General features: G+C 38.2%; 1 protein-coding gene across 1 annotated transcript in view; it reads right to left on the bottom strand.

The window, feature by feature from the left end:
• Positions 1–21,137, bottom strand: part of DGKK (diacylglycerol kinase kappa) — a 235,778-nt gene that overhangs the window by 144,273 nt on the left and 70,368 nt on the right. The window contains exons 3-7 of the mRNA XM_060183573.1: positions 17,430–17,510; positions 15,605–15,709; positions 1,443–1,578; positions 688–794; positions 96–221 (exon numbers count right to left, since the gene is read on the bottom strand). Of these exons, the coding sequence (XP_060039556.1) occupies positions 96–221; positions 688–794; positions 1,443–1,578; positions 15,605–15,709; positions 17,430–17,510 (555 nt within the window). The remainder of the gene's footprint in view (positions 1–95; positions 222–687; positions 795–1,442; positions 1,579–15,604; positions 15,710–17,429; positions 17,511–21,137) is intronic.

The raw sequence follows: 21,137 nt of genomic DNA, 5'->3' as shown, positions 1-21,137 counted from the left end.
TTTAAGATTTCTATCTATGTGTAGGCACATTTAAATCCACCCTCCCATTCTAGAGATAAGCTTTCTAAGTATCAAAGAAATGAAACGAGTCTTACCGTGGAATTACACCACAGACAGCGGAAATCTTGAAGTCTCTGGCTACTGCCACAGTTCTCATGACAAACTGCGCATTGAGAACTGACAGATATGTTTCCTTCTACCCACTGATGAGGCATAGTTTTCTGAAGGGCAAAGAGACACATGAAGTAAAAGTTAAAAGACTTAAAGAGAGGAAGGGCTGGCTAGAATTACCATACCACCCATGGAGGATATTTGATAATTTTAAAGAAGTTTTTCATGGTTCTTTCCACTCTGTTTCAGTGCCAGTAACCAATCACAGGTGGAGTGGAGGACTTCTAATCTTTTATTTTTAATAAATCTTTTAACATTATTTTATTGTTAACCAGCACTGCTCAACTTTGGTTTATAGTGGTGCTGGGACTTAGGAGCCTCAGGCATGAAAGTCCATCACATGACCACTGTGGTATCTCCCTGGCCTGTCTCCTTCTTTTATATTGAGTAGATTGTGAGCCTGGGGGAAAAGTCTTTGATTGACTAGAGACACGAGGAAATCTTCCATCCCCTGTATATTCTGGCTGAAAGGGAAATGGGAAAGACTGATTGTGAGGGAACATAGTTGGTACTTACTATTTCATCAGCAGGTAGAAGGAGATCATCAGTAATGGACAAAGTATTCCATTTACAATCTTTGTTAGCTCTCAAAGCACATAATCTGTGAGACTTCATTTTGCAGACTACAGAAAGGGGAAGAAAAGAAAAATAGGTGTGAATCCATAGAGAATAAAGATGCAAATTATCTTCCCTAAACTGCTCTGAAAGTTAGAAACTAGTTTTATCTACATAGTTCTGCTCTACCTCCAAAGGCATATTTCCCATGTGATCTTATTCCTTTTTGCCCTCTCCAACTTGAATGTAAATTGATAGTAAGAGTGAGGTAACCTTTGCATTTTTAACCCTTGAGACTGTAGTGTCTTGTCATCATAGACTCAAGTCTTTATTTTGATTCATAAGAATTTCCCTCTTATGTCAGCCGCTCCCATCAACTTTCCTCAGTTTAAGTGTAAGAATTAACCTTACATTAGAATCAGTCACCTAGATGAGATTCTTCACTCATGCCTCTATCCACTGGACTCTACTTTCTAAAGATTAGAGGGGACAGGCACTGGCACACCTGATTAATCACTCACATTATAGAGCTCAAAGACCCAGGTTCAAGCCCCTGTTCACCACCTGCAGGGATAAGTTTCACAAGTGGTGAAGCAGGTCTGCATGTGTCTATCTTTCTCTATCTCATTATCTTCTATCAGTTTCTCTCTGTCTCAATACAATAAAAATTAATAAAAATATTTTTTTAAAAATAAGGAAAGAAATTAGAAAAGTACCTTCGCAGACGATAACATTTCTGGATAAGGCAGGAATGCTTTCTCGGCAGACGTTGCAGTGTTGGGTCCTAGGGCTATGTCCAGAGTACCAGTAATGCATTCCAATGAGGAAAGGGTTGTTCTCTGCATCTGGTATCTACATAAATGAAAAAGCAGAGAAAATAGAGTTAATAGTACAGAGGTGTATTAGGGAAGACAAGCAAATCTGTTGTTCAGGCTGAAATGGCTAACTATATAGATGTCAGAATAGGTGAAGAGGATGACTGAAAGCTGGAACCACACCTAAAAAATGTTCTCCACTTCCACTTTTCCCCAGAGGTTTTGAAAAAGGAGAAATTGGGGAGGGGAAGCTAACAAATACTAGAATAAGTGTCTCCAGGTAGGGACAAAGATTAATATACTGCATTACTGATTTAGTCTAGGCAATATTAAATCTGTTAGCTATGTATGGCTTTGATTCTCTTTGAGTAGTAAACAAAAGGAGGTGGTGAAACAAATGCAGTGAATTCTGTCAAGAATGGGAGGGGCAGGGTTTTGACTTAGTTAAGGATTTATTGTCATTATTTATCTCCTAGAAACATTCATCATCCCCTCTTCTAGTCCTACTGCCTCCAGGTGAACAGAGCATTGTATGACCTGGGCAACGGTTTCATCTCAGTGACTTCTTGTTCAAACATTTCTTCCTGAGTAACACACTCTGACTATCTGTAGTAGTTCCTGACTAATTAATTCAATTCCTGAAATATTTCCTGAGTAACTAGTACACTCTAGGCATATTTCAATATATTTGAGAATATAGCAATGAAGAAAGAAAATTCCTTATTCTCATGGAAAAAAACAGTCTGTTTGAGTTCCTCTTTTATAGTATTGATTTTGATGTTTTACTATTAGTCTACCTGTAAATGATGCATTTGTTTGTTACCGCCTGATGCTCATGACTGTAGATCAAGCATAGGGTATTACCACAACCAATTTCGAGGGTTAAAAGGAAAAAGGAAAAGCTGAGCACTGCACCCCACAACGAAACTGGGTCCGTGCTCCCAGGCGGATAAAAAAATAAGAAAGCTTTTAAAGGAGGGGATGGGATGTGGAACTCTAGTGGTGGGAATTATGTGGAATTCCAACCCTCTTATCCTATGGTATTGTCGATTATTATTAAATAATAGAAAAATTCCCAAGTTGGTTCTGGATGTGCATTCCACAAGACCTTCCCACATTTTCTATAATTCTTATGGATGTCTAATTTGCTCCCTGTCTGAATGCTGACATGTAGACATAGACACACATATTCAACTTTTAGTCTTGACGTTAAAATGGGGTGAGGTTGTAAAGGTATGACAAGACTTTAAAACGAATACTAGATTTCCTTCATGTTGTCTGACCATTAAGAGAAAATGAGTACTATTGAGAGCTCTGGCACATTAAGTGAACTTTGATCTTTTTACAGGAATTAGTCATTTAAAACAGCCAGCATGCAGCACTCTCTGATCCCCCTTATCCTTCTGGTATGCTGGTTTTATGCTAAGCTGCTGCTGGACTGTTTAGGAAGATTCTAGAAGGAAAGGCTACTTTTATGAGCTGCAGACTCACATCTTCTGGAATCACTTTGTGATTGCAAAGTTTACTATACGACAAAACCCTGGAAAGCTCTAAGATCAGAGGAGAGGATTGAAAGTTCTGAGGAAAGTATGTAGTCTTGGTTTTGGCATTCTAAAGTCCTAGTACCTCTCAACTTCCTAAGATACTAGATTATAACTCTACAAGTACTTCTCTTCCTTCCAAGTCCCCTCCTTCCTCCAATAACTACTAAGAGCCTAGTTTGCGTCCTCTGTGAAGTTAGGCACTAGAGATCACTAAGTTACTGAGATGAATAATCCATAGTTTTTGCCCTGCAGGAGCTCATAATCTACTGAGGGAGACAATTTTATAAACAGATCATTACAACATAGAGTGGCAAGTAAGTTCTCCTGGAATACACACGGTTTTTACAATACAAGTGGAAGAAAGGCTGAGCAATGAATTTTATGGCCCAATTAGGGACAGAATATAAAAGATTATATGAAACATACATAGTTTTGGCTCAGCAATGAAGAAGCTAGGACTTATATTTCTTGTGTGCATCTTATTCTATAAGGAACCACTGATGCATCAAATACTTGATGAGTATGTGTTGTGTGGTGAGTTGAGTTTTCTCAAAAATATCTTTTAGCCTTAGACCTAGGTACCTGGGAGTGTGACCTTAATTCGAAGTAAAGATTCTATAGATGTAATCAATTCAAGATAAAGTTCTAATGGATTTGAATTGACTTTAATTCAACGAATGGTATCCGTATAAGAAGGGGAAAATTTGGATATATGCAGAGAGAACATCATGTGATGACTGAGGTGGAAATTCAGGGGATGCATCTTGCAAACCAAGGAGTGCCAAGAAGTGCCTGAAATCGCTAAAAGCTAAAAAGCAAATGAATACGAGAGAGAGAGAGAGAGAGAGAGAGAGAGAGAGAGAGAGAATGGCCCTGTTGACACCTTGACTTTGGCTTTCTGGACTCCAGAACTGTAAGAGAATAAGTCTCTATTGTTCTAATTTACTCTTTATGGTATTTTGTGGCAATCCTAGGAAACTAGTAGAGTTTTTTATACTGATCCTGTATCAAAATTTTGATGGTACTGCTGTAGTAAATGGTATGTGGAAATGACTTTGGAATTGGTTAACTTCAACTGGAGATGGAAATATGTAAAGACTAGTAGAATTTGGAGGGATGTGATAGAAAGACCAATATTTTTATATCCAATAACAAAATGTTGCTGGAAATATGAACACTAAAGGTGCTTCTGGTAATCGTTCAGAGAAAATATGGGAGCCATATTAAATAAACTGGACGATACAATATCAAGGAAAACAAAACAAAACAAAAGAAAAATAAACCAATGAGGCTATGTCAAATAGAAAATCTGCACAGAAAAAGGAACCATTACCCAAACAGAAAGACACTTTACTGAATGGGAGAAGATCTCTGCATGCTATATTTCTGACAAAGGGCTAATAAACAAAATATATAAGGAATTTGCAAAAACTCAGCAACAACAAGAAATAACTCCACTAAAAATGGAGGAGAGGATATGGACAGAAACTTCACCAAAGAGGAGATCCAAAGGGCCAACATACATACGAAGACATGCTCAAAGTCACTGATTTTCAGAGAAATGCAAATAAAGACAAAATGAGATGCTACTTTGCACCTGTGAGAATGTCATACACCACAAAGGACAAAGACAAGAGGTGCTGGTGAGGATGTGGGGAAGGAGGACTCTTCTACATCGCTGATAGAGATGTGAAGTTGTTCAACCCCTGTGGAAAACTGTCTGAAGATACCTCAGAAGATTAGAAATGGACCTACCCCTATGAACCATCAATCCTTCACCTAGGGAGTCTATCCAAAACAAAAAACAAAATCACCTATCCTAAGAGGTCTATGCACACCTATGCTCCATAGCAGCACTATGTGCAATAGCCCAAACAGGGAAGCAAACCAGGTGACCAATAACGGATGGTTAAGAAAGTCATAACATATAGATAATGGAATACTACTCAGTTATGGAAAAAAGAAACATGAAATCATCTCCTTTACCTCATCTTGACTGGAACCTGAAGGAATCATGTTAAGTGAGATCAGCCAGAAGAAAAAGATGACTTTCAGATGACCTCACTTATGGATAGAACTTAAGAAAGCAGGAGAGACATGTTCAGCGGGGAAACAATTACAGAAGCCAGACCTTCTACCTTCTGCATCCCATAATGACCTCGGGTCCATATTCCCAGAAGGATAAAGTATGGGAAAGCTATCAGGGGAGGAGATGAGATGCGGAGTTCTGATGGTGGGAATTGTGTGGAGTTGTACCCCTCTTATCCTATGGTTTTGTCAATGTTTCCTTTCTATAAATTAAAAAAAATGAAAAAAATCAGGAAATCCATTTGATGGTTAGTAGAAGTCATTTTTTTATTTAAGTTAATTAAAAAAAAACCAGAAACAACAACAAAAAAGAAAGCAGGAGAGAAAGGCAAAACACAGGGTGAAATTTGAACTAGATATGGGCCTGTTGAAGACCAAAGGCATAAGGAGTGGTGGAGGAGGTGGTTCAGAGGGCACTAAAGATCCAATGCACAATGATGGAAAAATACATGCGCTGGTGGTGAGAGTGGTGTACAGAAACTTATCATAGAAAATGAGAAGTTGGGAGTCGGGCAGTAGCGCAGCGGGTTAAGCGTGTGTGGCACAAAGCGCGAGGACTGGCGGAAGGATCCTGGTTCGAGCCCCTGGCTCCCCACCTGCAGGGGAGTCACTTCACAGGTGGTGAAGCAGGTCTGCAGGTGTCTGTCTTTCTCTTCCCCTCTTTGTCTTCCCCTCCTCTCTACATTTCTCTCTGTCCTATCTAACAACGACATCAACAACAACAATAATAACTATAACAACAATAAAAAAACAAGGGCAACAAAAGGGAAAATAAATACATAAATAAATAAATATAAAAAAGAAAATGAGAAGTTGCATTCATATGACAGCAGCCTTGTAAGCCATTTCTTCCTTAATAAAATGATTTTTAAAATAAATGGGGTTAATGTAATTCTTTTTATAAAGAGACAGACATGGCTGAATTTTCTGTATTATTCCAATTTCAGTATGTGTGCTGTTGAAGCCAGCGCAAAAATTGGGTGAATTTTGTCCTACTTTTACTATCTGAATGTTACTATAGAACTTGTATGTAGTGATTGTGAATGTATAGCTGAGAAAAATTTCCAAGAAAAGGACAAACAAGTGGTCTGGGAGGTGGCGCAGTGGATAAAGCATTAGATTCTCAAGCATGAGGTCTTGAGTTCGATCCCTGGCAGCACATGTACCAGAGTGATGTCTGATTCTTTCTCTCCTATCTTTCTCATGAATAAATAAGTAAGTAAATAAATAAATAAACAAATAAATAAATTAGTCAGGCGATAGTACAGTGGGCTAAGTGCAGGTGGCGCAAAGCACAAGGACCAGTGTAAGGATCCCGGTTCGAACCCCTGGTTCGAGCCCACGGCTCTTCACCTGCAGGGGAGTCACTTCACAGGTGGTGAAGCAGGTCTGCAGGTGTCTGTCTTTCTCTCTGTCTTCCCTTCTTCCCTCCATTTCTCTGTGTCCTATCCAACAACAACGACACCAGTAACAACAACAATAATAACTACAGCAATAAAACAACAAGGGCAACAAAATGAAATAAATAAACATATTTTTAAAAATAATAAATCTTTCAAAAAAAAGAAAAGTACAAACAGTGCAGCTTGGTTTCTATTTTTATTTCTTTAAAAAACTTTATTTTACTTGATAGAACAGAAAGAGGGAAGGGGAGGTAGAGAGGGAAAGAAAGAGACACCTCCAGCACTACTTCACCGCTTGTAAAACTTTTCCTGTCTGTGGGGACAGGGGGCATAAGTCCAGGTCCTTGGACATGGTAATACATGCACTTAACCAAGTGTGCCACAACCCAGGGCCTCTATTTTCTTCTTGTAGTAAAACACAAGAGGAAAGTGATACACTGAGGAGGGGTCTTTGGCTAGTCTGTTCAGGTGGCCATAAAAAAATGTGCTGTGGATTGATTGGCATTCTCTTACATTTTGGAGACTAGGGAAAGTCCAAGATTAAAGTGCCTATGATTCTGCACCTTGTGAAAGCTCTTTTCCTGACCTGTGGATATCACCTTCTCATTGTTCACTCACATGTCCTTTCTTGAGTGCATGTGAGAATGGAGGAAGGGAAAGGAGAGGAAGAGAGCACTTCTTTTCCTACCGTAGATTCTGCAGCCTGGGAGGCTGATAAGTTGTGGGACATTCAAGCATGAGATACCAAGTTCAATTCCCTGCATCACCTATAACTAGGTGATAGTCTAGCTTTCTCTCTCTCTCTCTCTCTCTCTCTCTCTCTCTCTCTCATAAATAAATAAATATTTAAAGAAAAAGACCACAGATCCTATCAGATTAGGCTCTTGGGGCTTCTTTTGATTTTAATAACCTTCTAAAATTCCTATCTCCAGACACAGCCAGATTGAGGGCTAAAACTTTGATGCATGAACTGGAGGCAAGACATAATTCAACTCATGAAAGAACTATTAAGAGAAAAAGGCTACTAGATTTTAACCTTTGGAAGACTGCCAGTCTATCCCTATTGCAAAACCTGGGAAAATGTGCTCTGGAGAAAGCACTTCGGGTCTGGTTGAAGGGATTAGACTTGGGACTCAGGACTGCAATTTGCTATCTCAGCAGACACATTGCGTATGTGCTACAGGGGACAGACATGGGACACAAAAAAGAAGGCTTTTAGGCCTCTGGGATTCTACAAGCAGAAACAGACCCTTAGAACTACTTTTCTAAGTATGTTTCTCTCTCCTTCTCTGTCTTCCCCTCTTCTATCATTTCCTTTCCGTCTTAACCAATAAAATGGAAAAAAATGGCAGTGGATTTGTAGTGCTGAGCCTCAGCGATAACCCCGCAAGAAAAAGAAAAAAAACCTACTTATCTGTAGAAATGTATTAAGAAATGGAGGATGGCTCCAAGAGTACTCAGGGTGTCTCAGAGGGCAGTGTTGCTGCTGTCTCAGCCACAACAGGTCCAAAGACCACGGGGTGGGGGACATTGTCAACTTGGATGGTGAGGAGTGGCTGCCAATCTTGTGGGCTGAGAGGGTAAGGGTAGTGAAAAAGAACATCAAATCATAGATAACTCATCTGAGCCCCTAAAATCCCACGGAATTTATCCTACTGGGTTATCAACATACCACAAAGTAGGGACTCTTATATATTTCATTTTCTCCCTTGCAGGATATAAATGCATCTCCTGGGCCCATCCCAACACTGCCTTTTGGAAGTAGCTAAGTTCTTTCCTAGGTTCTGAATATTCATAGATGAATAGATTTTTTCCCCATAAGACAGACTGATGTCTCACCTATGCTTGATGAAGATGATTTGGAAGGTTTAAAGTAACAGTTAATGCCAGAATGTGTTGAATCAGGGTGGGGTGGATGAATTTTGCAAATAGGATAGACAACATTTTAGAGAGGCCAGTAGGATAGATATCGTAGGTTTAATTATGTCCTCTCAAATATTTTTAACTCCTAACCCCCGCAACTGTCTATGTAACCTTATTTGGAAATCTAGCGTTTGCATATGTAGCTAACTTAAAATGTGGATGTATGGGTTGTAAGTATTGGAAAGATGCATGAAAATTTTAGATGAAAAGTCACATAAAGCACAAAATCTTCTAAAGATGCATTTCATCAAAGGTATATATTTGGGGATGGCTTATGTAATCAAATGCTATGTTATAACTCAAACCCAACTGCTCTGTTCTATCAGAGTTTTTGGTGACTTTAGAATTTTAGGGTCTCCTAGGAGGTGGGAGACTGCATTGCCGAAAATTAGGACATTTTTGACAATTATTGAGAGTAGCAATTACTGTGGGATGAGAAATGTAAACTTTATCTTGAGCAAACCACTAGCCATTGTTGGATTAGTACCACTTAATTGTCTATTGGAGAACTCCATAATCACGAAGGGTGTAACTAAATGAACAATTAAGCAGACTTTAAGATGTCTTTCCAAAAACATGGATGAAGAATTAGGAGACCTAGAATCTCAGTTCTACCACGGTGAGCTGTGTGATTTCAGACAAGGGAAACGAATTCTTCTGAGGTTGAGGTTTCTCATTTGTTTCATAAAATTCTAGTGTCATAGAGCTTCTGATCTGAATGATGCAGTTCACCTGAAAAACTCATTTTCTTTTAAAAACTTTTTTCTATATCTTTTTAAAGAATTATTTATTTATTTTCATGAGGAAGAGGGGGGAAAAGACAGATGGACAGAAAGATAGCTGAGCACTGATATATGTTGGTGCCAGATTTGACCTTGGGATCTCTGGGATCTCAGATATGCAAATCTAGTGTGCTATCTCCCAGGTCCCAGTTTTCTTTTATGATGTCAATATTTTATATTGAAATGCATTTGATAATCAAAATTGTACTATTTCATTGGGTTTTATGATTTTATATACACATATATAGTGAAATAATTCACCACTACAAAGGTGACTAACAGGTATAGCTCCTCAGTTCCCACTTTCATTTTCTGTGTTCATGTTTGCGTGTGTATTGAGAGCACTTAAAATAATTCCTCTCTCTTGGGGTGGGGCGGTAACACAGTGGGTTAAGCGCACACGGTGGAAAGCGCAAGGACAGGCCTTAGGATACTGATTAGAGCCCCTGGCTCCCCACCTGCGGGGAAAGGTCAGTATACAAGGCAGTGAAGCAGGTCTGCAGGTGCCTTTCTCTCCCCCTGTTGATCTTCCCATCCTCTCTCAATAACTCTCTGCCCTATCCAACAACAACAATGACAGCAACAACGACAATAACGATAAACAACAAAAGGGGAATAGTAGCCTCCAGGAGCAGTGAATTCATAGTGCAGGCACTGAGCCCAGCAATAACACTGGAGGCAAAAAAAAAAAAAATCATTCCTCTCAGCAAATTCCAGTAAACAATAACTCATTGTTATTCATAGTCACATTCTTGTACATTCAATTTCCAGAGCTGACTCATCCTGAATATCTGGAACTCTGTATCCCCTCAGCCAATATCTCCCCATTTTCCCTTCTCCTAACATTCACTGTCTGTTTCTATGAGTTTGACTAATTTAGATTCCACATATAATTGAAACCCTACAGTATTGGACTTTGTGTGCCTGACATTTTTTTTTTATTCAATAGAAAGAAATTCAGAGGGAAGGGGGAGAGGGAAAGATAGTCCTGCTTCGCCACTTGTGAAGCCTCCCTGCTGCAGGTGGGGAGGGGGAGCTTGAAGCCTGGTCCTTGTGTGCTTAATTCAGTGTGCTACCACCTGCCCCACCATGTGCCTGACTTAAAATTGGGCATGTTATCCTCTAATTCCACCCATGTTGTTAAAACTCATAGGATTTCCATTAAATGATGGGAGGAGATACCATAGCATAGAACTTCCCTCCCAGTGAAGCTGGATTCAAACTTGGTTCCCAAGCATAACAAAACAAGTGTCATTCCAATTGCGCTATCTTGCCAGCCCATAGTATTTCTTTTTTCAGTCTGAATAATGCTCCACTTATATTACGTATTTGTCCATTCAAGGTTATTTAGATTGTTTCCACATTTTTTGTTGCAAATAATGCTGAAATAAACATGAAGGTAAAGATATTTCTTCAAGATTCTGATTTCAGCAGCCAAGAAGGTGGCCCAGCTGGTAATAAAACAGGTCTTTTGTGTGTTATCTGGGTTTGATCTTCAGCACTACCCATGATAGAGCAGAGTGGTTCTCCGGTTGTGCTATCCATCCATCTATCTACCTTTCTATCTATCTATCTATCTATCTATCTATCTATCTATCTATCTATCTATCTATCTGCCTGTCTATTATCTATCTATCTATCTATCTATCTATCTATCTATCTATCTATCTTTCATCTATCTATTTAATCTCTCTTAAAAAGGGACTTGGTGGTGGCACACCTGGTTGAGTGCACATGTTACAAAATGCAGGGACATGGGTTCAATCCCCTGGTCCTCACCTGCACGGGGAAAACTGAAAACTTCACGAACAGTGGAGCAGAGCTGTGTCTCTCTGCCTCTCTCCCTTTTTCTTTCTGTCTTTATCAAATACATAAAGAAATATAAACATATTCTGATTTCATTTCATTTAGATATATACGCAGAAGTGGGATTTCTGGATTACAAAGTTGTTCTATTTTTAATATTTAATAGAATCTTCACATTGTTTTCTCTAATGGCTGAATCAATAAAATAATTTACATTTCTATCCTTAAGGATAGAAAAGGACATACCTTTTCTCTGGAGCTTTCCAGCATTTTTATCTCATCTTTTGATAATGGCAGTTTAAACAGTAATGTGGTGATATTTTTTACGTTTAGTGATGATTGATGATGTTGAATCTCTTTTCATGGACTCACAAGTAATTTGTATGTCTTGTCTGAAAAATAGTCTATACAAGAATTTTTTCTATTTTTAAATTGAATTATTTTTTGTATTATCCTGTAGGCACTCTTCATGTGTTTTGTGGATTAACTTCTAATCGAATATATAGTTTGAAATCATTTTATCTCATGACATAAGCTGCCTTTTCACTGTTGATCATTTCTTTAGCTGTGCATAGTTTTTTTTTCTAGTTTGATATAATTCCATATGCTGTTGTTGCTTGTGCTTGTGTGCATGCTTGAGAAATCTATAAGCAATCCGGTCATTTTATACTTACAAGTTTAAATCTGATCCAGTTTGAATTGATTTTTTTGTATATGGTTGACATAAGAATTCAGTTTTGTTTATCTGCATATGGATATCCAAATTTCTAAGCACCACCTATTTATAACCTTTGCATTCCTTGTCAAAGATCTCTTGACTAGCTCCTCCCCAAAATAATAAAATAAAATATATCAGTTTACCACTGGCTTGTGGTGGTTCAAGAGATCGAACCTGGGACATCAGAGTCTCAGGCATGAGAATCTGTTTGTATAACCATTATGCTATCTCCTCTACCCCATTCAGTTCTAATAGTTTTTTATGGTTGTAGGAATTAATTCATTTCTTCTGTCATCTAGACTATCTCCCTTTTCATTTCAGATTAAATTATTTAAGTTTTCTCTGTTTTTGTTAGCTACAAGTTTGTCAATTTTGCTTATCTTTTAAAAATCATGTCAGTTTTGTTTACTGGTAAAATAATTTTCCTTATTTGAGTTAGTTCTTTGCTAATCTATTTATTTTTCCCTTCTAACTACATTGGGATTAGCTTGTTGTTTTTCCAGTTCTTTGAGGTATAAAGTGTTTTGGCATGTTTGTTTGTTTTATCAGAGCACTGCTCTGGTTTATGATGGTGCCAGGGGTTGAAACTGGGACTTCTGAGCTTTAGGCATGAAAGTCTTTTGCATAATCATTATCCTATCTCCTTAATCCTTAAAGTTTATTTGTTTATGTGAGGTAGATGTGTGTGTGTATGTGTGTGTGTGTGTGTGTGTGTGTGTGTGTTGTTTGGTACTGGCATCTTGTACATATGTAATTTCATCACTCATGAGCTAACCTTATTATTATTATTTTAGGCACAGAGAAAGACATTACAGCGTAAGAGTCCACCTGGAGCTGTGAAGTCCTAGAGACCATAAACAATCAGACAAACACAGAAGTAAACAAAACCACTGATCTGACTGTTTTGAAAAAAAAAATTCCCAGGTTCAATCCCTAGCAACATCCTGAGCTAGAGCTGAGCACTACCCTGAGCTCTTTCTCTCTTCTCTCTCTCTCTTTCTCTCTTCTCTCTTTTCTGTTCTTTCTCTCTCTCTCTCCCTCCCTCCCTCCCTCCCTCTCTCTCTCTCTCTCTCCCTGTATTTCCCATTTAAATAAATAAATAAAGTGTTTAAAAGAAAAAAAATTCTCACCTTTGGAAATATTGAGATGAAGGATAGGTTACTTAATCTACATATGCTTTAGGGTCTAGAATATGGAGCCTAGATAAGTTGTAATCCATATATGTTCCCATAGCCAATGATTCCATGTAATTTATTAGAAAGATGTAACTTTTTATCTTTCGTCTTCCAGTAGCTCCTTATTTCCAATTTTATATTCTTTCTGGAAGTCCCTCAGGCATCTTCCATCTGCCTGTGATTCTCCTCTCTCCATTAAGCACACGTATTTTGATTCTCCCCCACTTCCAACTATTTGTCTTCCTTTCCATCTTCACCCTAGGGTTTAAGTTTTTTCTTGCCTGAATTAATCTATTATTTCCCCTATGATCTTTCAGCTTCTAGTTTTTGTTAAAATTTATTTATTTAGGGGAGAGAGAGAGAGAGAGATACAGAGAGAGAGAGAATATGCTAAAGTGCAACACAGAGCATTCTCTGTCTTTTCCAGATGATCCTTAAAGTAAACTTTAATCATATTGCGATTCTCCCCCACTTTCTATGATGGCATTGCAAACACTTCTTAAACTTTCTTTTCAAAACTAATTTTGGCCAGTTTGGACTCCTCTTTTCACTATGTCCCATGACTTTCTGGTTTTTCTGTTACTCAGATTTTGCTTATACCAATTTCTCTGCTTATGATTTCTCCCTGCTTCTGTTCCCTTTCACCAATAAAATTCTGCTCATCTTTCAAGGTCAGTATCAAACCTCTACTCTATTAACTGTTCCCCTGGCTCTAGTGCCCATATTCATCTCTTCCTTCAACTCCCATACCATTTTACTGTCTGCTTCATTCATCTGACAATCAGTCATTTACTTCCTTGTAGCATTTTTGAAAGCTGTTATCTGTCTTAAGTATTGGGCTGTTGAAAAACTCATGATGCATTTTTGCATAGAAAAAATATGTCATGACTTTTTCAGCAACCCAATATTATGTGTGCCCTGTCTTCCCAAATATCTGAGATCACTGAGGCCAGAGCAAGGTTACAACTTTTCAACTTTTCATGAGAAGAACTACACACCTAGCAGGGTTTCATTCTTTACTGTGAACTGACTACTTTCCAGTAAGTTTTCAAATTACTTTGTAGTGACTTAAATAGATAACATAGTCCAGGATTAATCTTCACTCAGGCATCGGTGGTAACAGAGGCTAGATGAGACCATTAGAGATAAGGAACTTAAGATAGAAGAAATATCTGACTTTTTAAGCCCCAAGCAAGATGAATTGCTAAGATCTTGGTGGTGAAATATTTCATTATCATCTATTTACCCACAGCAGCTCCACCAGAGACCGTGATTGCAATTTGAAACTTTCAACTTTTTTTCCAGAGAGCAGGCAGGCAGATTAATGTCTTTCTTTCAAGATTATGCAGGGTAGTCAACACCAAAGCATTTCATTCACTCAAGTCAGGAATGGCACAGCAGTACTTCGATGGCTTTCTCTAGTAGGCATTTTATTTTATTTTTTGCTTTTAATGTCTTGACTAATAATTAAAATTCAAAGTAACCTATGTGTCCTTACATGTTGAATTGAAAATGTTGTGTGAGGTTGTGGAAACAGTATCTCGGTGATGCAAAAGACCTTTATGCTTGCGGCTCTGAGGTCCCAGATTCAATCCCCAGTTGGGCAGTGCTCTGGTTTTTCTCTCAGAGTCTCGTTAAAATAAATAAAACATTTTTAAAAGAAAATGTTGTGTGATTCATAACAAGTTTTTCCTTTTGGATATACTTGAGCCAAGAGAAAGAAAGTGATTGATGCACAGCTGTAAGAATGAGTAAGACCATCCCACAATGACCTTGGGTCCATACTCCCAGAGGGTTAAAGAATAGGAACGCTATCAAGGGAGGGGATGAGATACAGAGTTCTGGTGGTGGGAATTGTGTAGAGTTGTACCCCTCTTATCCTATGTTTTTTTTCAGTGTTTCCTTTTTATAAATAAAAATAATACTAATAAAAAAGAATGAGTAAGACATGGTATGAACATCAAAATGTTTTGTGGCTATCCTTACTGTTGTGCACCAGTGACCTCATTCAGGGTGGCAGGTGGGATATTTCTCCATTGGGAAAAGAAGAAGAAAATAACAAAAGAAGTGGCATTCTCAGTGCTAAGTCATGCAAGGACCATCACCATATTTTACACTAAGAATATCTCAATTAAGTATATTCAGTGTAAGTCTAGGGGACAGGCCTTAGCACTGGGGGAAAAGTACCTAAGTCACAGTGCTGTTAATTTGTCATTCATTCACAGACATGAGTAGTGGAACTGTTTATTTCATTTTAAAAACCCATTACTATCAAGTCATGTGAAACTCTATTTCAAATGCCTCCAACAATCCTTTGTACTTTGTTAGTTATTTAAAAACATCAGGATTTTTTTTTCATCAGGATGTTTTTAAGGGTAGATTCATTAAGCTGGTGTACACTGTAATATCTGAACTACATACTTACCAAGGTCTAAGTCTAAGTAAATCACTATTATTTATACCTTGGTCTCAACAAGATAAATAGTGAGTGTCATCTATAATTTCTTCTCAGATGATCACTGCTTCCATCTAATTATTTCCCTGTTTGAAAGGTAACTTAACTAATGCAATCAGTGAAGTGTTTACTCCCGCGAATTGTGTGGATTCTTTGCTCTTTCTTTTACCTTGTGAATTTCTCCTTGTTGGACAGTTTTTATGACATTCATCCATTCTTCCATGTCTTTCCGGCTGGGTGCAGCCAAAGTAACTTTTCGTTCTGGTGTAATCACCTAGACAAAAAAAAAATCATATTATTAGCCCATTATTAGAAGGTCTCCCTTCCACAGCTTTGTCCCCAAACAGTCTGTGAATTCTCAAAGGAACCAGATGGGTTTACCAAGCATAATTCAGATTATTTATTAAACATAAGACAGAAATTTCCAGAGCCATTTATATTCCCTTAGCTACCTACCTAAAATTAGAATAATGATAATAGCGATGGATAGCATGTTAATGGTACATTATGTGCCCAAAGTATGCCATTGCACTTTTATGCACAGTATTTATTTCAATATTTATTACAACCTCATGAGATGAGTTTTTCCCCTCTATTACATAGCTAAGAAAATCAAGGCTAAGAGAGTCAAATGACCTCGCCAGGGGCACCCAACAGATGAAAAAGCTGAACCAGCATCAAAAGATGGAAGTTTTTACTCCAGAACACATGTTTTGTTTTTTCCAGTGTTTTCTTTTTTAATTAATTTATAAAAAGGAAACATTGACAAAAACCATAGGATAAGAGGGGTACAACTCCACACACCCCACCACCAGAATTCCGTATCCCATCCCCTCCCTTGATGGCTTTCCTATTCTTTAACCCTCTGGGAGTATGGACCCAAGGTCATTGTGGGATGCAGAAGGTGGAAGGTCTGGCTTCTGTAATTGCTTCCTTACTGAACATGGGTGTTGACAGGCCAATCCATACTCCCAGCCTGCCTCTCTCTTTCCCTAGTGGGGTGGGGTTCTGGTTAATCAGAGTTCTAGTTCTTAAGGTCCTGTAATGTATCTTAAACACTAAGCTGTGTTTCCCTCTATTACTAAAGTGAGGTTGACTGAAAATCATACTCTTTATTGCTACTCTGTCTACTTGAAAATAATAAAAAGGCATATGCTACATCAGGGAGTGTTTCTTTCTCTTTAGAGGAGAAACTGTGAGACTGGAGTGAGGAATCTAAAAATCCAATTTCTTTCCTTTCCTTTTTTTTTTTCCTTTTTTCTTTTTTTTAAAATTTATTTTATTGATTCCCTTTTGTTGCCCTTGTTGTTTCATTGTTGTAGTTATTGATGTCACCGTTGTTGGATAGGACAGAGAGAAATGGAGAGGGGAGGGGAAGACAGAGAGGGGGAGAGAAAGACAGACACCTGCAGATCTGCTTCACCGCCTGTGAAACGACTCCCCTGCAGGTGGGGAGCTGGGGGCTTGAACCGGGAACCTTATGCCGGTCCTTGTGCTTTGCGCCACCTGCGCTTAACCCGCTGCGCTACAGCCCGACTCCCTTTTTCCTTTTTTCTTTCTTTTTTTTTTTTTCTTGTGGCCAGGGACAATCTGAAAAGAATTTTACTGATGTCTCCCTTACTCCTGTTTGGTTCAAGAACCTGAACAGGACTATGACACAGCCATAAAGAGGATGTAGCAGAAGTAAATAAAACATGGTCAGGATGTGGTGTTTTACAAGATTTTTGTGATTGTCACTCCTTCTCATCTCCAAACCTATTCAGATTTACAGGATCATATATTTCCCTCATTAGTATGATGATAAAGAAATATTTTCATGAATAATATTTAGCAGTCATTTGTGATGTACATTTAAGTGAATGCCTAGACACACTTTAGGATCAAAGGTGACTTGGCAAATGGGTATTATAAGGATGCAATGAATGGGTAGATCAACACTGCTTCCTAGATAGTTTCCACCCCTTGCCCATTTGATCACTTCCAACTATACTTACGCAAAAACTGTGGCAAAGGTTTCTGCAGCTGCTTTCTGCCAAAGCAGCCTGAGACAGATCGATTGTGTCAAAGCGTGCAAACTGGAAAGATATAAGGAGAGGAAAAAGAAACCATCTGGTTAATGAAGCTAAGAGCCATTAAGAGGCAAAAATACAATACACACATGCAATATGTATTTTTGGCAGTTACAATCCAATCATTTCTTTGGCTTGAATACTGGGATTTATACAGTATGATTTTTTTGCCAATATATTATATGACAAAATGCAAATCAAAGTAAACCAAAATGTAATTGTTACCAAAATGGTTATATATATATATATATATATATATATATATATATATATACTACTATTTCATCAGGGGGGTGATGGCTTATGGTACAATTGTTGGCATGTAGATAAAATTTCTCATCTTCCCATAATAGGTGTCTGCAAAGCACTCTCACCGCCACCACCCAACTTGGGTCCTTTTCCACCATCACACACTAGGACTTTTATGTATATTTGTAGAAAGGTTTGGGAAGTTCATAATTTTCAAAAATTAGGGTTTAAGCTCATGGAATATGGCCTAACTAGATGTTTTGTAGAAAGAGAGGTATTATTAGCTTCTGTTTTATTTTATTTTAAAAAATATTTTCTCTAGTGATTTCATAATGGTTTACAAGACAATAAGCTTATAATATTATAGGGGTATAGTTCTATTTAGCAGTCATCACCACAAGTCTGTGCCCTCCCCCATACTCAGTGATCACTTACTATAGTTCTCACAAAAACCCAGAGACAGGCTGGATACTTCATTATTATTTTTAAGTAGTGCTTCTCTTTACAAAGTTGCTGGGATTTCTAAAAGCTATGTTTAAATCAAATTTGGGGTAAGTCTATTTTATTTTTTTATTGGGGGATTAATGTTTTAACATCAACAGTAATTACAATAGTTTGTACATGCATGACATTTCTCAGTTTTCCACATAACAATACAACCCCCACTAGGTCCTCTGTCCTCTGGCATTTTATCATCATCATCATCATCATCATCAACTTCTATTTTATCAACTGGAAACTTTTGCTACAAGGTCCACCCACTTTGATGTCTGAATCTCCTTACACAGTGGGTAAAACAAGGTTGCAACAAAAGTCCTATGGATACAATTATGTATCCATTGTATGTATCCTGTGCAGTTAGTTCTTCAGAGCTCTGTGTGTAAAAGGGCACTTCACTTGGTGTAATAATCAACTGTTTCAATCTTGAAATCCTGAACACTTTTTTTTTTTTGAAATCCTGAACACTTTTATCTTTGAACTTGTGTCTTGTAAATTAAGTTCAGTGAGATAATGCATCATGCACTAGAAGGAGAAAATATGGATAATATGTATTCCACCCCATGAACTGTCATTGCATTTGCATTCAAGATACTTATGAGAATGGGATTTCTTATCTATTTTTGTGGATTCATCATGTATGGGTATTTGTGGATGTTCAGTGTATCACATTTATGCCTGGATAAGCAGGGGAATTGATAGTCTTGAGAGAGCACATTTTTTATTAGAACCAGTGTATGCTTCAAACACAGAAGAAAAAAAAAGTAACAGCATTCTAATATATATGAAAAACCAAACTACAAGTGTTGGAAATGGTGTAGGAAAAGAAAGTAAGGACTACAAAAGCTGGATAAGGGCAAGAGACCACCATACTTTAATGATGGCTCTTTGGTCACTACCAGGCCACCCCATCATCTGGGGCTCTAGACAGGGAGTCCTGGGATTCCCACACAGACATGATGGGCCTAGACGTCTAACAGACCCTTCTCTCCACTGTCATTGGTCATCTCCATCTGAAACAGCATAATTCACTCCTCTGTGGGCCCCTATAGGTCCTTGCCCTCAGTGTGGGTCAACAATGGCAGGGACAGCCCCATTCTCTGAAGGTAGGTTGAGCCAACATACTCTACCACTAGAGGAAGATAGGTCCTGAAATTAGTGCAGCCTAGAATGTTCCTAGCCATGACCACAGAATGCAAGCTCAGACCTATAGGGATAAAGAAGTTACACAGGCTCCCATGCTGAATATGGGCCCCAGATCAAATCGATGGGCTTTATAGTTAACAATATTTATATATTTTTCCTCGTATTTGGGAGCTACTCTCTTCCCTGATTCAGCTTTCTACTCCTTTTTCTAACTCTGACACCATCTCCCCAGACAATACCTTTGGTCCACCTGCAGGTTAGCTGTCAGGCTCAGGCAAAAATTAGTAAAGTCATGGGCCCTTGGAATATAACTAAAATACCTACTGGCTTTTTCCAAAATGGAGACTGCAAATCTCATCTGCTATATTCTTCCCTTTAGGTTCTGGATTATTTAACAATTTGTTCTGCTTTAAATCTTTATGCTTTTTCAGCCACCAAATTCCAGATGCTACCATAATGCCAACCTGACTTGCACAGACAGAGGACCTCACCAATATACCCTAGAGCCCCACCTATCCAGAGTCCTGTCCAACTAGGGAAAGAGAGAGACAGGCTGAGAGTATGGATCGACCTGTCAAAGCCCATGTTCAGTTGTTCAGTGGAGAAGCAATTACAGAAGCCAGACCTTCCACCTTCTGAACCCTATAATGATACTGGGTCCCTGCTTGCAGAGGGATAAAAAAATTAGGAAATTTAGGAGTCGGGCAGTAGCGCAGTGGGTTAAGTGCATGTGGTGCAAAGCTTAAGGACCTGCATAAGGATCCCGGTTCAAGCCCCCGGCTCCCCACCTGCAGGGAATCGATTCACAAGCAGAGAAGCAGGTCTACAGGTGTCTTTCTCTCTCCCTCTCTGTCTTCCCTTCCTCTCTCCATTTCTCTCTGTCCTATCCAACAACGATGACAACAAGAATAAGTACAACAATAAAACAACAAGGGCAACAAAAGGGAATAAATATTTAAAAATATTAGGAAAGCTTTCAAGGGAGAGGATGGGATACGGAGTTCTATCTCTGGGAATTGTATGGAATTGTACCCCTCTTACCCTATGGTCTTATCAGTATTTCCATTTTACAAATAAATTTTTAAAAAGAACCCACATGCACATGGTAGAAATGAAAATTGGTCTAATAATTTAGGAGAATCATTTGGAGCTTCAAATTAAAGATAGAGCTATCACATGATCCAGTAATTCAACTTCTGGGTATCTATCTAAATAATACAATGTCATCAACACTAAAAGTTTTATCATTCCCCAGGTTTTATTGGAGTGTTATTTATAATGTCTAAAATTTGGGAGCAAGTGAAGTGTCCAAATCATCTGTAAGATTATTAAATAAAGATGATATAGTATATTGATACAATAAAATACTATCCAACGATAAAAAGATAAAATTTTGCCACTATCAGCAAAGTGGAAGGAGCTTGAATGGATTATATGAATTAGAAAAGTCATAAGGGAAAAATGGATATAATTTCACCTATGTGTACAGCACAGTGATATAAAGCTGACCAGCAGACAAAGAATATTTTTTAAAAGACAAGACATTGGCAGTGATAAACAAAACTGAAGCTACCTGAAGAGAAGAGGTTGGAGGATGGGGACAAGGTAAAGGGCGTGTGCGAAACAATAAAGCAAAGGGTAAAAAATAAAGATACAGAACAAACATGAAAAATCAAGAACCTCTATTTCCTCTCTTTTCTCTTATTATATTAGTTAATCATTTATGCCAAAATGGTGACA

This window comes from Erinaceus europaeus, chromosome X (assembly GCF_950295315.1).
Source record: "Erinaceus europaeus chromosome X, mEriEur2.1, whole genome shotgun sequence".
NCBI classification, from domain to species: Eukaryota; Metazoa; Chordata; class Mammalia; order Eulipotyphla; family Erinaceidae; genus Erinaceus; species Erinaceus europaeus.
The sequence above is the reverse complement of the archived record's forward strand: the minus strand, read 5'-3'. Positions and strand labels throughout refer to the sequence as shown.